At 37.8% G+C, this 16,600-nt stretch overlaps 1 protein-coding gene across 8 annotated transcripts in view; it reads right to left on the bottom strand.

Annotated features, from left to right (window-relative positions):
• DYM (dymeclin) overlaps positions 1–16,600 on the bottom strand; it is a 432,063-nt gene that overhangs the window by 359,088 nt on the left and 56,375 nt on the right. For all 8 annotated transcript variants that reach the window (XM_064379196.1, XM_012440797.3, XM_064379199.1 and 5 more), the window contains exon 3: positions 5,472–5,524. In XM_064379196.1, coding sequence (XP_064235266.1) covers positions 5,472–5,524 — 53 coding nt within the window. The remainder of the gene's footprint in view (positions 1–5,471; positions 5,525–16,600) is intronic.

The following is a 16,600-nucleotide window of genomic DNA, read 5'->3' as shown; positions in this document are numbered from 1 at the left end:
GAACTTGTGGCAGCATGTTAACTAGTGATGTTTGTGTAAAGAAGGGAATGCCCCCATCTCTACAAGAATTCAAGCAAAGTTTGGGTAACATTCAGATAAGGTTATTGTAAACAGGATTTCTGTTTGAGATGAGAGAGAAATTTGTTTCTAGCCCCTGAAACAAACTTTCCTAAGATCTCACTAAAAGACTCATGAGTCCTAAAATCCAACAACCAATGTAGAGAAAATCACAGGACAGAGGAAATGTGTAGTTTAGTTAAAAGTATTAACATAACCTCATTTTATTGCGCTTCACTTTATTGTGCTTCAAAGATATTGCATTTTGTACAAATTGAAGGTTTGTGGCAACCTTGCAGTGAGCAAGCCTATCAGCGCTATTTTTCCAACAACACGTGCTTACTTCATGTCTCTGCATCACATTTTGGTAATTCTTGCAAAATTTCTTCATCTTTATTTACTCCTTTTTTTTTTTTTTTTTTTTGAAACAGGGTCTCATTCTGTCACCTAGGCTGAGAGCATCACAGCTCACTGCAGCCTCAACCTCCCAGGCTCAAGAGATCTGCCCACCTCAGCCTCCTTTCTTTTAATTTTTTTGTAGAGACAGGGTCTTGCTATGTTGCCAAGACTGGTCTCAAACTCCTGGACTCAAGCAATCCTCCTGACTTGGCCTCCCAAAGTGCTGGGATTACAGGCCACCATGCCCAGCCAATTCTTGCAATTTTTCAAACATTTTATTGTTATATCTGTTATAGTGATCTTTAATCAGTGATCTTTTGGGTTTTTTGAGAGAGTCTCACTCTGTCGCCCAGGATGGAGTGCAATGGCATGATCTCGGCTCACTGTAATCTCCACCTTCCAGGTTCAAGCAATTCTCCCACCTCAGCCTCCCGAGTAACTGAGATTACAGGCACCTGCTACCATGCCCGGCTAATTTTTGTATTTTTGTAGAGACGGGGTTTCACCATGTTGGCCAGGCTGATCTTGAAGTCCTGACCTCAGGTGATACACTCACCTCAGCCTTCCAAAGTGCTGGGATTACAGGCATGAGCCACCATGCCTGGCCGAATTAGTGATCTTTGATGTCATATTGTTACCAACAAGAAGATTATGACTCATTAAAGGCTCAGATGATCTGTTAGCATTTTTTTTTTTTGCTATACAGTTATAAAATTAAGATATGTACATTTAACATATATTATTGCACATTTGATAGACCATGGTATAATGTAAACATAACATTCATAAGCATGGGGAAACCAAAAAATTCACGCAACTCACTTTATATACTTACTTTATCTCAGTGGTCTAGAACTGACTCACAATATCTCTGGGGTATACCTGTACCAATGTTGACTCCTTCATTGCAACAAATGTACTGTACTAAAGTAAAATGTTAAAATAGGGAAAATGGGTAAAGAGTATACAGGAATGCTCTATACTAGCTTTGAAACATTTCCATAAATCTACAGCTATTCTAAAATTAAGAGCTTGTTTTAAAAATCTCAGTAGATAGGTTTAATAGCAAATGGGACATACCAGAATAAAAGATTAGCAAAGTGGCTCACACTTGTAATCCCAGCACTTTGTGGGGGCCAAGGTGGGAGGATTGCTTGAGCCCAGAAGTTCAAGACCAGCCTAGACAACATGGCAAGTCCCCACCTCTACAAAAAACTTAAAAATTATCCAGGCATGTAACATATGCCTGGAGTCCCAGCTACTCAGGAAGCTCAAGTTGTAGAATCTCTTGAGACCAGGAAGTTGAGGTTGCAGTGAGCAATGATAGTGCCACTGCACGCTAGCCTGGGAAACAGAGAGAGACCCTGTCTCAAAAAAAAAAAAAAAAAAAAGGGAAAAGATTAGAAACTAAAGATGAATTAACAGAAAATATCTCATTGAAGGTAAGAGAGAAAAAGAATGAAAACTACAAAAGAAAAAAATGCCTAACAAGTATATGGGACACAATGGAAACAAAAACATTAAACAGAAGTGTAACAAACAAGCATCCCAGAAGGAGAGGAGAGACAGAATAGAACAAAAATTTTATATATAAACAGATAATGGCTAAGAATTTTCCAATACTTATAAAAGACACCAACCCACAGATTTAAGGATCTCTACAGGGTAGGCGCGGTGGTTCATGCCTGTAATCCCAGTACTTTGGGAGGCTGAGGCAGGCAGATCATGAGGTCAGGAGATTAAGACCATCCTGGCCAAGATGGTGAAACTCTGTCTCTACTAAAATATAAAAAATTAGCCAGGTGTGGTGGCATGCACCTTTAGTCCCAGCTACTCAGGAGGCTGAGGCAGGCGGAATCGCTTAAACCCAGGAGACGGAGGCTGTAGTGAGCTGAGATCGTACTACTGCTCTCCAGCCTGGCAACAGAGCAAGATTTCATCTCAAAAAAAAAAAAAGCATCTACAAACCTCAGGAAACAAAGAAAACCTCTCCTCAGCACATCACTCTAAGGCTACTGAAAATCAAAAGATAAAAAGGAAAACTTAAAAGTAGCCAAGTTTAAAATTCCATTATTTTCAAAGAAGCAACAATAAGGTTGACAGCTTTCTTCACAACAAAAATAAGAAAAGCTAGAAAATAACAAAAGGACACCTTTAAAGTATGGAAAAGAAATTAACGCCTACTTAAAATTCTATATCCAGCAAGCATACACTTCAAAAATGAAGAAAAAAATAGAACATTTCAGACAAAAAAAAAGGAAAGAGAGAGAAAATTGTTGCCAGCAAACTAGCACTTTAAAACAAGTTTTATTTTTTCAAAGAGGAAACTAAGCATACTCACATAGCCCTTAAAGTTGACAAGCACTTATACTTATTGACGTGAAAAGAGGCTCCTGACATGCGGCTGAGTGCAAACAACATATAAATAATACCATTTACATAAAATTCTCATAAAAGATTAGCAGTGATTACATATGTAGTTTAATATGAGATGATTTTTATTTTAGCCATACCATCATATTACTGGAATTTTGGACAATAAATGTATATCTCTTTTTGCTGTTCCTGAAAGTATTTTTAAACACATAACACATTCCTGATACAATGTCAAGTGAAAAACACAGATTAAAATAAGAGAGAGAGAGAGAGAGAGAGTGTGTGTGTGTGTGTGTGTGTGTGTGTGTGTGTTGGATGATATATATAAATTTATATCCATTGAATAAGTAGTGGAAGAAAAAATACAAAAACATTAACAATGGCTATGTCAGGGTTTTCGAATTATGAGCAATTACTACCTTGTTTACATTTCAGTATGCTTTTCACATTATACATAATGAGTAAATATTACTTGCTTTTTTTCACCCCTAGATTTGGAGTCTTGCTCTATTGCCCAGACTGGAATGTAGTGGCGCCATCATGGATCCCTGCAGCCTCAAATTCCTGGGCTCAATCAATCCTCCTGCCTCAGTATCCCTAGTAGCTGAGACTACAGAAGGTGCCATCATGCCTGGCTAAGTTTTTCATTTTTTGTGTGTAGAGATGGGGTCTTATTATGTTGCCCAAGCTGGTCTTGAACTCTGACCTCAACCAACCCTCCTGCTTCAGCCTCCTAAGTTACCAGGATTATAGGCATGAGCCACCACTCCCAGCTAATTTCAGTTTTCTTAATGTAATTTTCTTTGTTTTCTCATTGTTTTCTTTATTTTGTTATATTTTTTATTTTTATCTTTTAATTTTTTAATTTTTATAAAAACCCAAAGTCGCCTTAAAAGCCATTATCACAGTAACTACACTAATATCATTGTTACATAAAACTCTTTAATTTTCAGCACTGAACTGCCACATGGCTTTTGAAAGCCAGCTCTACTTAGAAAAAATTTCCTAAGCTATGGTTGCAAGGCAAGGCAACTACTACAATAACACTTTTATCATTATCAACATAGTTTGTTTTTAAAAACAAAAATATTTGGGCCCAGGCACAGTGGCTCATGCCTGTAATATCCCAACACTTTGGGAGTCCAAGGCAGGAGGAGGATGGCATGAGGCCAGTAGCCTGAGACTAGCCTCGGCAACATAGGAGAACCCCATCTCTACAAAAAATAAAATAAAATCACCAGGCAGGTGTGGTGTCATACACTTGTAGCCCCAGCTTCTCAGGAGGCTGAGGTGGGAGGATCACTAAAGCCCAGGAGATCAAGGCTGCAGTAAGCCATGATGGCACCAGCGCACACCAGCCTGGGCAACAAAGCAAGACTCTATCTCTTAAAAAAAAAAAAAATCAAAAACTGTTTTTAGCAAAATAGCTTATATGGTAATTATCCATATAGCTCGATTTTATTTATTTTTTTTTTTTTTTGAGATGCAGTCTCGCTCTGTCGCCCAGGCTGGAGTGCAGTGGTGCGATCTTGGCTCAATGCAACCTCTGCCTCCTGGGTTCAAGCAATTTCTCTGCCTCAGCCTCCAGAGTAGCTGGGATTACAGGCACCTACCACCATGCCTGGCTAATTTTTGTATTTTTAGTAGAGATGGGGTTTCACCATCTTGGCCAGGCTGGTCTTGAACTCCTGACCTTGTGATCCACCCGTCTCAGCCTCCCAAAGTGCTGGGATTACAGGCATAAGCCACCACGTCCAACCTATATAGCTTGATTTTAAAACAGAATATTGTTCTCACTTTACACTCCCGTACACTAGGTATTTTACAGGCACATTATCTTTCATTTTCAAATCACCAACACAATCTAAGTATAACTGACTACATTTTAAAAATATATACAATTTCTTTCCCAATTGCTACCAACTTGAAAGTTAAGCATTTGAGAAACAAGGCCTGAAAAAGGTAATAGTTGTTGATACAAATGATTTGAAATGACTACATGCTACACATTGTACTGAATATTTCATATTACCTAGTTTTTCCTCCTAAGAACTCTGTAAATAGTTGTTCTTATCATCAATTTACATGAGGAAATTAAGGTTCAGCTAGTAAGTAACACACCTGAAATTAAAATCATAAAATGATTCTGGATTCCATGCTCTTTACCATAATACTAAGTTGTTATAGAAGCTTCCTAATATATATTCCTAATATATTTTAATAAGTAATAATTATTCTGATGAGCATAGTAATAACAATAACAGCAACTGGTAAATCACAACACGAATGGTCCTGTATTAGCTACATGAATTGTCCAGGCAACTACAAAACTAACTTAATATTTTTTTTTTTCAGTATTTCAAAATTCACAAAAAGAGCAAGATGAAAGAGTGTCTATGGCTTAGCAGAGTCCATTACCACTACTGCAGATATAGCCAAGCATGTGTCATATTGCTATTGACTGAAGGGTACCTTCTAGCAGCATCTGTGAATGCCACAAATAGAAAAAAATATTACTATTGCTATCAAAGAAGAATAATTACTTCATTAATTCAATTCACATTATACTGTCAAAATCTAAAACAAAATTTGAAAACAATGCCCCCACTCACATACACAAACATGTTTTTCCCACTTACCTAGTGACCTGCAGACTGAAATGGTTGCTTCCTCCAAGAGTTTCAATTCAGTACTGGAGAGACAGAAGAATAAAGCTAATCAATGACTACAATACTAAATATGTGCACCCTAATCAGTTGAAGAAACACATAAAGATAATAAAAAATAATTTAGAAGAAAAATATGGTACACAGTAATGAATAAGATCAGCAAAAAAAAAAAAAGTTAGGCTTCAATTTTCAATTTAATTAGGAAATTTACTATAATTCTAAATATGAGATTCCTAAAGAGAAGAGTTTGAGGCACCCTGCCTTTTAGGCATTGAGGCAGGGGGTAGACTTAGAAAAATTCAATAAAGGCACTCCAAAGTAGAGAGCACAAGGCAGGGTGTGTGCCCCATTCTAAAAGCAGTACTAATTATAGTTTAGAAAGATGCAATTATCTTTAGGAAATACATGCAGTGTCATGATTTCTGCAATACTTTCGAAGAGTTCTACAAAAAAAAAAGGAAAACGAAGAAAGAAGGCAAGAAAAGAGAGATAATATATGTATGTTTTGATGGTTTATAAATATATAGAAAAAGACATAAAGACCGATACAGACATACAGAAACAGATACAAACACAGACTCAAACTAACACTGAGAAAAGAGACACAAACAGAGACAGAAATAAAGCTTAGAAGAAAATACGTTTCTTGAGATTGGATTTGACAACAATTTCTTGGATATGACACCAAAAAACACAGGTATCAAAAGAAAAAAACAGACATGCTGGACTTCATAAAAATTAAAAACTCCTGTGCATCAAAGGACACTATCTACAGAGTGAAAAGTCAACTCACAGAATGGAAAACAGTATTTGTAAATCTGATAAGAGACCAATATCCAGAATATACTTTTAAAACTCCTACAACTCAACAACAACAAAAACCAAACAACCGAATTTTAAAATGGACGAATGACTTACAGAGCCATTTTCCAAAGAGAATATAGAAATGACCAGTAAGTACATGAAAACATACTCAACATCACTAGACATTAGGGAAACACAAAACCAGAGTGAATACTACTTCACACCCACTGGGATGGCTTTTATTAAAGAAAGAAAGAAAAAAAAAAAAGACGAGGCTAGGCGCAGTGGGCTCATACCTGTAATCCCAGCACTTCGGGAGGCTGAGAGATCACTTGAGGTCAGGAATTCGAGACCAGCCTGGCCAACATAGTGAAACCCCATCTCTACTAAAAATACAAAAATTAGCCAGGCATGGTGGTACACCCTATAATCCCAGCTACTCAGGAAGCTGCAGCAAGAGAATCACTTGAACCTGGAAGATGGAGGTTGCAGTCAGCCAAGATCATGCCACTGCACTTCAATCTGGGTGACAGAGCCAGACTCTGTCTCAAAAAAAAAAGAAAGAAAGAAAAAAGAGATAAAAGGAAAAAAAAAGTAACAAATGCTAGCAAGGATGTAGAGAAATCAGGACTCTTGTGCACTGATGATATGTAAAATGATGCAGCCACTATGGCAAAAATATGGTCGTTTCTCAAAAAATTAAACATAAAATTACCACATGACCCAGCAGTTCTACTTCTGGGTAGATACCAAAAAGAAGTGAAAGCAGGGTCTTTAAGAGATAGTTGTACGCTAATGTTCATAGCAACACCAGTAAGAATAGCCAAGAGGTAGAAGTAACCCATGTGTCTACCAACAGATAGATGGATAAATGAAATGTACATATACACAATGGAATATTATTCAGCCTTAAGAAATAAGGAATTTCAATATATGCTACAACATGAATGAACCTTAAAGACATTATGCTAAGTGAAATAAGCCAGCCACAAAAAGATAAATATTGTATGATTCCTCTTATATGAGGCTCCTAGAAGAGTTAAACCCATAGAGAAAAAGTAGAAAGGTGGTTGCCAGGGGCTGGGGATGGGAGAATAGGGAATTAGTGTTTAGTCAGCATAGAGTTTCGGTTTGCCAAGATGAAAAAGTTTTAGAGATGGATGGTGTCAATGGCTGCACAACAATGCGAATATACTTAATATCACAGAGCTACACAGTTAAAAATGGTTACAATGATTATTTTATGTTGTGAATATGTCACCACAATTTTTTTAAGTGCATTCTAACTGTGGTTCAACTACTTACTAGATAGCTGACCTTGGGCTGGTTCATTAATTCTTTATGTCTTAATTTCCTCATATACGAAACAGAGATAGTAACACTACCCCTCATAAGACTATTATGATTAAATTATATAATATTGATAAAGCACTTAGAACAGTGCCTGGCACAAAGTAAATCCTCAATAAATGATAGATTCTGTCCCATTTGTCTGTGTTTGTTTTTATGCCAGTACCATGCTGTTTTGGTTACTAATGCTTTGTAGTATATTTTGAAATCAGGTAAAGTAATGCCCCCAGATTTGCTTTTTTTGCTCAAGTATGCTTTGGCTACTCTGGGTCTGTGTTTCTACAGAAATTTTAGAATTTTTTTTCTATTTCTGTGAAAAATGTCACTGGTATTTTGATAGGGATTGCATTGAATCTGTAGATGACTTTAGATAGCATAAACATTTTTAACAATATTTATTCTCCGGTTACATAGCAAGGGATATTCTTTGCATTTATTTATGTCTCCTTCCATTTTTTTCATCAATATCTTATAGTTTTCATTGTAGAGATCTTTACCTCCTCAGTTAAATTTACTGCTAGTTGTTTTTTTTGTTGTTGTTGTTGTTGTTGTTGTTGTTGTTTTTTGAGATGGAGTTTCGCTCTTGTTACCCAGGCTGGAGTGCAATGGCGCGATCTCGGCTCACTGCAACCTCCGCCTCCTGGGTTCAGGCAATTCTCCTGCCTCAGCCTCCTGAGTAGCTGGGATTACAGGCACGTGCCACTATGCCCAGCTAATATTTTTTTTGTATTTTTAGTAGAGACGGGGTTTCACCATGTTGACCGGGATGGTCTCGATCTCTTGACCTCGTGATCCACCCGCCTCGGCCTCCCAAAGTGCTGGGATTACAGGCGTGAGCCACCGCGCCTGGCCCGCTAGTTGTTTTTTTAATAGCTACTGTAAATGTATTACCTTCTTTATTTCTTTTTCAGATAGTTCAACAGAATTAAGAGCCCAGAAATAAATCCACACATGATTTTTGACAAAGGCATCAAGAATACACAGTGGGGAAAGAACAGTCCCTTTGATAAATGGTACTTGGAAAACTGAATATTCACATGGACAAAAATGAAACTAGACCCTTATCTCTATCCACTTAGAAAAATCAACTCAAAATACAGACTTAAATGTAAGACCTGAAACTATGAAACTACTTGAAGAAAACTTAGGTGAAATGCTTCAAGACATTGGTCTGGCAAGGACTTGTTGGGTAAGAGTTCAAAAGCACAGAGAACAAAAGCAAACATAGACAAATAGGATTATATCAAACTAAAAAGCTTCTGTACAACAAAGGAAACAACAAAGTGAAGAGACAATCCACAGAATAGTAGAAAATATTTACAAACTATGCATCTGACAAGGGACTCATCCAGGATACACTCAAACAACTCAACAACAACAACAAAAATGCCATTTAAAAATGAACAAAAGACCTAAATAGATACTTCTCAAAATATAACATATAAATGGCAACAGATATATGAAAAATATGCTCATCACCACTAATCACCAGAAAAAAGGAAATCAAAACCACAATGAGGTATCACATCACCTATCAGAATGGCTATTATTAAAAAGACAAAAAATTACAAACATTGGCAAGGATGCAGAGAAAGGGAAACTCTTATACAATGCTGGTAGGTGCTATAATTTGGATGTTTGATCCCCACAAACCTCATATTGAAATCTGATCCCCAATGTCAGAGGTTGGGCCTAGTGGGAGGTGTTTGGGTCATGGGGGGCAGACCCCTTACAAACAGACTGATGCCCTCCCTCAGGAGTGAGTAACTTCTCACTCTATGCCCATTAGTACTGGCTGTAAAAAAGAGCCTGGCACCTCCCTGCCCCATTGCTCATTTTCTCATCGTATCTTATCTGTACACACCAGCTTCCTTTCACCTCTGCCATGAGTGGAAGCAGCCTGAGGCCCTCATCAGATGCAGATGCTGGTGCCAGCCAGCAGAAATATGAGCCAAATAAACCTCTTTCCTTTACAAATTACCCAGCCTCTGGTATTCCTTTATAGCCACACAAAACAGACCAAGACAGTAGAAAAGTAAATTAGTACAGCCACTAAGGACAACAGTCGGGAAGTTTTCCAACAAACTAAAAATAGTACTACTATAAAATCCAATCACCCCACTACTGGATATAAACATTGAGTATCCCTCACTCAAAATGCTTGAGATTAAGAGCATTTCTGATTTCAGACTTTTTTCCTGATTTTGGAATATTTGCATTATAGTTGAGCATCCCTAATCCAAAAATTCAAAATCCAAAATAATACAATGAGCATTATCCTCTAAGCATCAGGTCAGTGCTCAAAAAGTTTTGGATTTTGGAGCATTCTGGATTTCAGATTTTTGGATTAGGGATACTCAACCTCTATATCCTAAGGAAATGAAATTGGTATGTCAAAGAGATATCTGCACTCCCATGTTTACTGCAGCACTATTCACAATTGCCAAGATACGGAATCAACCTAAGTACCCATCAACAGATGGATTTTTTTTAAATGAGATACATATACACAATGGAATACTATTCAGCCATAAAAATAAATGAAATCCTGTCATTTGCAGCACCTGGATAAACCCACAAGACATTATGGTGAAATAAGCACAAAAGGCAAAAACCACATGATCTCACTAATTGTAAAAACTTAAAAGTTGATCCCATAGAGGTAAAGAGTATAACAGTGGTACCAGAGGCTCAGTAGGACAGGCAGGGAGAGTGAGAGGGGTCCACAGGTACAGTTACATTAGATAAGAGTTAGGATAAGTTCTGGTGTTCTATTACACAGTAAGGTGACTACAGTTAACAATAATTACTTTTCATTTCAAAATGGCTAAAATAATTTTGAACATTCTCACCACAAAGAAATAACAAGTGTTTGAGGTGATGGATATGCTAATTGCCCTGATTTAATCAGTACACAATGTATACATGTATCAAAACATCATGTAGTACCCCATAAATACGTGTAATTATGCGTCAATTAATAAAATAAAACTTTAAATGATAGCTATTATTTATTCCAAAATGTAGCAGTTTCCTCATAGTTAATAAATTAAAATAATGCCTCACATTTGTTTAACCCTTTAAGTATCTTTCAAAACACTTTCAAATACATTGGTGCAATTAAATCCCATTAAAATCTCTAAGGAGCAAGACCATTATAAACCTTATTTTTATAGATAAGCAAACTGAGGCATCCAAGGAGTTTAAAGTAAAATTCCAGGAATCAGAAGTCTGAGAAAAACAAGAACCAGCTTTAGAGCCTGGTGACTTGGTTGAAAATTATGTTGTCTTTCTGCCAGTACACATGGTTCAGCAAATTCTCCAAATGGGCAAGGCTTTTGTGGCAGCTTTAAAACTCCTCCAGAGTTCTTTTCTGTTACTGGTGAAGTGCACTTTTAAAAAGAGTGGCTCATAACATCATGGTTTTTGACAAGAAATTTTTAGAAAAACTGTGGAAGAAAATGGATTGCTCTTAGTTCTAGTCACACGTAGTTGCTGACCACCTGAAATGGTCCAAACTGAGATGTGCTGAGGTATAAAATACATACCAGATTTCAAAGATTTTTCAAAGAATATAAAACATTTCACTATTAATTTTATATTCATAAAATTATAATACCTGGGAAATTGGGATAAAATAAAATACATTAAAATTAAATTCACCATTTTCATTTTACTTTTTCAATGTGGCTACTACAAAACTTTAAATTACATATGTGGCTTACCTTTTATTTCTGCTGGACAGAGCTGCTAGAACCTTCCAGCAATTAAAGGCAGTGTCATGTATAAGAAATATCATACATACACACAAAGCTAAGACCTACTAACTACTTTAGTGAATATGCCATTACCTTAAGAGTCTCAAATTATATGCATATTTTATACTGTCTTTTTAACATTAAATCTTTAAGTTTCATCTAAGATTGACTTGTTTTTTGACAAGATAACCTAGAAGTGATCCTATGATATAGTTTATGGGTAGTAATTTATGGAGACTCACCATGTTAGATATTTTTTAAGTGTATGCCAGCCTTACAGTGTCTCTCTGCTGTCTGTCTGCTGCCTCCCCACCCTCTTTTCTATCTTCCCACCTACTTTTCAGAGGTGAGCAGAGGCAGACAGATATGTGCAGCATGTCTCTGCTTCTGGCCACAGCTGACTGGTTCAGGGACAGACATCTAACCCAAGCCTAGCCCAAGTCTTAGAGAATTTAGAATTGAGATGGAAAGACAGGCTTTCCACTTGGCTGGAACTTGGCTACATAGCTGAGGGCTGTGGGAGGCCACCCTCTACTCACAGAGTGGCAGAGAAAACCAGTTAGTAAGAAAGATGAGTAAAAGAGCTTTGCAGAAAGCAAGAGATATAAACAGAAAGGACTCTCAGGATTACTGATGGCTTTCCAATTCTTGGGACCAGTTCTTCCAGAAGCCTAGATGTGTTCTTGACCTTGGATTCTATGAGACACTTCAGTCTCTTCATCACACCTTCCCCTTTCTCTGGCATATACTAAGTAAAATTGATTTTTGTTAACAACCATTAGACTTCTAATTAATAAATCACTCTGATGACGCACATTAGTAGTTGGCAAGAAGTGGGAACTATGAATTACTCAGTTTATTGGATATGCAGACAAAAAGTAAAAGAGGTATAAAATGCAAAGGACTGTAAAAAGCTTTATGAAATTAATAACTAGACCACATGCATAAAATCTATTTCACTGGTGCTTCCACTTTCTTCAGTCAATGGCACTCTCTTTTAAAACTGACTGGAACCAAGAGTTTCCATTATACACATGTGGCTATAATCTTCGAAGCTGCTAAATTTGTTCATTCACCAAAGATTGCTTGGGTGCCTAGGTCATGCTAGGCTCTGTGAAGGATGCTGCCTCTGCCTCCAGGCTACATGGAGGAATGAAGAGGCAGACAGAGAAGCATGAATCCTCAAACCAGCCCTGTGTGTGAGCTCACAGGATGTGCACTCAATGTACCATAGGAGGAATCAAAAAGGCCATCCTGGAGGAAGTAACTATTCTTCCTGAAGGGCCAAGAGAAGTCAGACACTCAGAATAGAAGAATAGCATATGCAGAGGCACGGCAGTCACAGGCAGTCTGGCATGCCCTGGGAAGTGGTGGTTAATCAACACAAGGGAATGGCAAACTACAAAGCTGGAAAAGTATTCTGGATGGCTAGAGTATGAAGTTCAATCTCTTCACTCTTGTGGTATAAACAAAAACCAAAACAGGGCTCTGGTTTATTTTTAACATAATATTAGCCTGAAAAGAGGATTAATTCCAACATACATTAGTGAGGTTGGTTTGGACATCACTTCCTCCAGGAAGCCTTCTTTTATCAGGTCTCACCTAAGATGAGGTGAGAAGCCCATTCTCAACCCCAAAAGCACTCAATCATAAAACTGAGCATGTGGCAGTAAGATTGCCCAATTGCTTGTCTATGGCCCCTACTAGATTGTGGGCTCCTTGTTCATCACAGTATTCCCAGCCTGGTACAAAGCAGGCAGTTAGGCACTGTCAGACACCACTCAGAAATTCACTACCAGAAGACAGAATTATTTCCCCTGGCTCCTTAGGAATAACACTTCCCAGTCTCCAGCCCTCAAGGCAAGGTCTGCCTCTCAAGTTTAAATTTCTGCTAACATATTTTTTTAAAGACATTTATTTCTTTTCTTTATTATTATTATTATTTTTGAGATGAAGTCTTCTTTTGTCACCCAGGCTGGAATGCAGTGGGTGATCTTGGCTTACTACAACCTCTGCCTCCCAGGCTCAAGCAATCCTCCTACCTTAGCCTCCCGAGTATCTGGGATTACAGGCGCTTGCCACCACACTTGGCTAATTTTTTTTTTATTTTTAGTAGCGATGAGGTTTCACCATGTTGGCCAGGCTGGTCTTGAACTCCTGACCTCAGGTGATCCACCTACGTCGGCCTCCCAAAGTGCTGGAATTACAGGCGTGAGCCACCACATCTGGACTAAAAGACATTTATTTCTTTCCGAATGTAAAAGAGCATATTCCTTTCAAGCAGTATGATTTGTCAGAATTATTATCTGGAAAGCTCCCCGCTATGGTGAGCCAGCCAGCACCTGCCACTTTGTGACTATGTCCCTCAGGCCTGAATCCCCCAACATATGGCCACAATCTGAAACAACATCACTGCCACTGCCTCATTCAACAATCACCACTTTAGGGCTGAAGCATCTTCAGAGCCACACTATAAGCTTCAAGAGAACAGGACAATCTCATTCACTCATACATCCCCCACATGCCTGATGCAGTGGCTCAGCCAGAAAGAAAAAAAAAAAAAACTTGGTAATTATTTATTAACTGAAGGAGTCAGAGAGCTGTTTGTTGCAGGATGCCTGCAATTTCTGCACTCTGAAGCGTCACTTATTTCTACAAAGGAAATCAGCCAGTCACACCCCTGCCAAAAGCAACACACCGATTTGTTATAATAGAATTCCTTTCCTCTCATCCTTCCATCCTTCAATTTTCTAAACTTCCTGGAACATTTCAGGAATAATCTGCTTTCCCATTTGCTTGATTTAGAGCTATAACGAGGTGGTAAGGAAGTGGGGTGGTTGGTAACTGTTGCTGCCTGTTACAAGCATCTATGCACAGTACTGTTTTAGTTAAACAAATGAGCTCAGATGTTCTGGCAGCAGGCAACTAACAAATCATCATTTGCAGTAAATAAAAGTAAAATGGTACTGTAAAAATATGCCAATGTTTCCAAGAATATTACAATTAGAAACCAAATGTTGCTTCTGAAGGCAGATTTGGGCAGTAAAAACATGTAAAAGGGGGCAAAAATGCAGTGTCAAATATTCATACTAATTCAGACTAAATAAATTAATATCACACAGTATATTTCAAGCTTAAGGTACACTTAAATTTCATACCTCCAGGTCAATTTGAAAACTGTCAATAGTGGGAAATTAGGGATAAATACTTAAAACTAGTAATCTCTTAGTCCAGGTGGCTAGACAAACTAAACTCTCAACAATCACACTGATCCAATGACCAGGTGCGACTCTCCCTGAAGCAATGCTCTTACTAGAAGCCTTCTTCTCAGAGGATGGCCACACTATCACTCTGGCAGCAACATAAACAGATGGGAGTCACAAAACTGGAATCCCGTTGTTTTTTTCAGTGATACATAATAACTGTAAATATTTGTGGGATACGTGTGGTATTTTGATACATGTATACAGGGTGTAATGATCAAATCAGGGTAACCAGGACATCATTGAGATGATTCTCAAATATTTATCATTTCTTTGTGTCAGTTTTGCTGGTGACATCACAATGAACAATGACTAAGGGATTGGAGAACTATGCCCAAGAATCATTCTCTCTCTCTTTCCCTACACACACACACACACACACACAGGGAGGGGAGCGTTAAGAACCTTCACCGGGCTGCTTGGAAGATAATTTAGTAAGGAAGCAGTTATGAAAATTTTTACAACTAGGCTGGGTGCAGTGGCTCATGCCTGTAATCCCAACCCTTAGGGAGGCCAAGGCAGGTGGGTCACCTGAGGTCAGGAGTTCGAAACCAGCCTGGCCAACATGGCAAAACTCTGTCTCTACTAAAAATACAAAAATTAGTTGGGTGTGGTGGTCTGTGCCTATAATCCCAGCTACTTGGGAGGCTGAGGCAGGAGAATCACTTGAACCCAGGAGGTGGAGGTCGCAGTGAGCCAAGATCACGACATTGTACTCCAGACTGGGTGACAAGAGCAAAACTCCATCTTAAAAAAAAAAAAAAGTGTTCACAACTATAGGGAAAGCTCTTAAACATTACCATTGCCTCTTCTGGGCTATATTCTATTTACTTTCTTCCTTTGATTTCATGAAGAGACTCTCCCTAGGGAAACAGCTGTTATCAACCTCAACCTCATACCTTCTACATGCTTCTGCAGGAGCTTATGCTACAAAATTCCAACAATGAACACCAATAATACAACCAAGTTATTTCTAAGTTATGTCTCAATCAATTTAATCTATGCCATCTCTACTGAGCCTACCAACATATATAATGAAAAAGTTACTGAGAAATGTAGGTTGCAGGGAAGACTGGTAAGGTAAATCAGAGCAAAAGAATGAAGTATCCCTAAAGAAGAAAAAAACAAAAACAAAAAAAAATAGAATGAAGTATCCTTATGTCATGCTAAGGAGTTTGGATTCCATCCTACATCTAATGGGGAGTCATTAAGCACAAAATAAAAAACAAACACTAACAAAACTCTTAGAGCAGCAGCAAGATGACCTGAGTATATAATGGTTAAATATCTGACCCTAGCTACAACCATCCTGAGATTTTAGGGGGGAAAAAAAAAGATGAGAATGACAGAAATAATCATAATGTCTCCACTAGTGTATATGATAAAGTCTAACCATGTGCTCACAACAATCCCAATATAATTAACCACTGCCGCCAAGTGTCCACCTCGTAGATTTGGATGAATCACTGTTACTAAATCATAACACAGTCAAGTTCATAATCTTTAAAAATTCTTGTTTAATTCCACTAAAATTCTAGACCAAATTGAAATACTAGGAAGAAATTCGAACAGCAAGACTATGAAATGTCTCTGCACTCACTGTATTTATAGGCAGATCATGTTTAAAATATATACACTTAGTGTACTCTATCTCTCAGTTTAACCACTGCCATCAATTAACAAACTCCTGCACACTGCTCACATAGATTTCCAAACATGTGCTTGTTACTGAAAAGCAGGTATGTCACTGGTATAATAGAAAGAGATCGGTTTTTGAAGCTGCATATTTAAGTTTCAACTTCTTCAATAACTATTGGTTACCTAACCATGTAACTTAATTTGAGAATCTTGGTTCTCATCTGTAAAATAAAGGTAAAGATGCCACCAACTCATAGGACAGCTATGAAGATGATATGGCAATGTG

This window comes from Aotus nancymaae, unplaced genomic scaffold (assembly GCF_030222135.1).
Source record: "Aotus nancymaae isolate 86718 unplaced genomic scaffold, 86718_ANA_hifiasm-v0.15.2.pri h1tg000020l, whole genome shotgun sequence".
NCBI lineage: Eukaryota > Metazoa > Chordata > Mammalia > Primates > Aotidae > Aotus > Aotus nancymaae.
The sequence above is the reverse complement of the archived record's forward strand: the minus strand, read 5'-3'. Positions and strand labels throughout refer to the sequence as shown.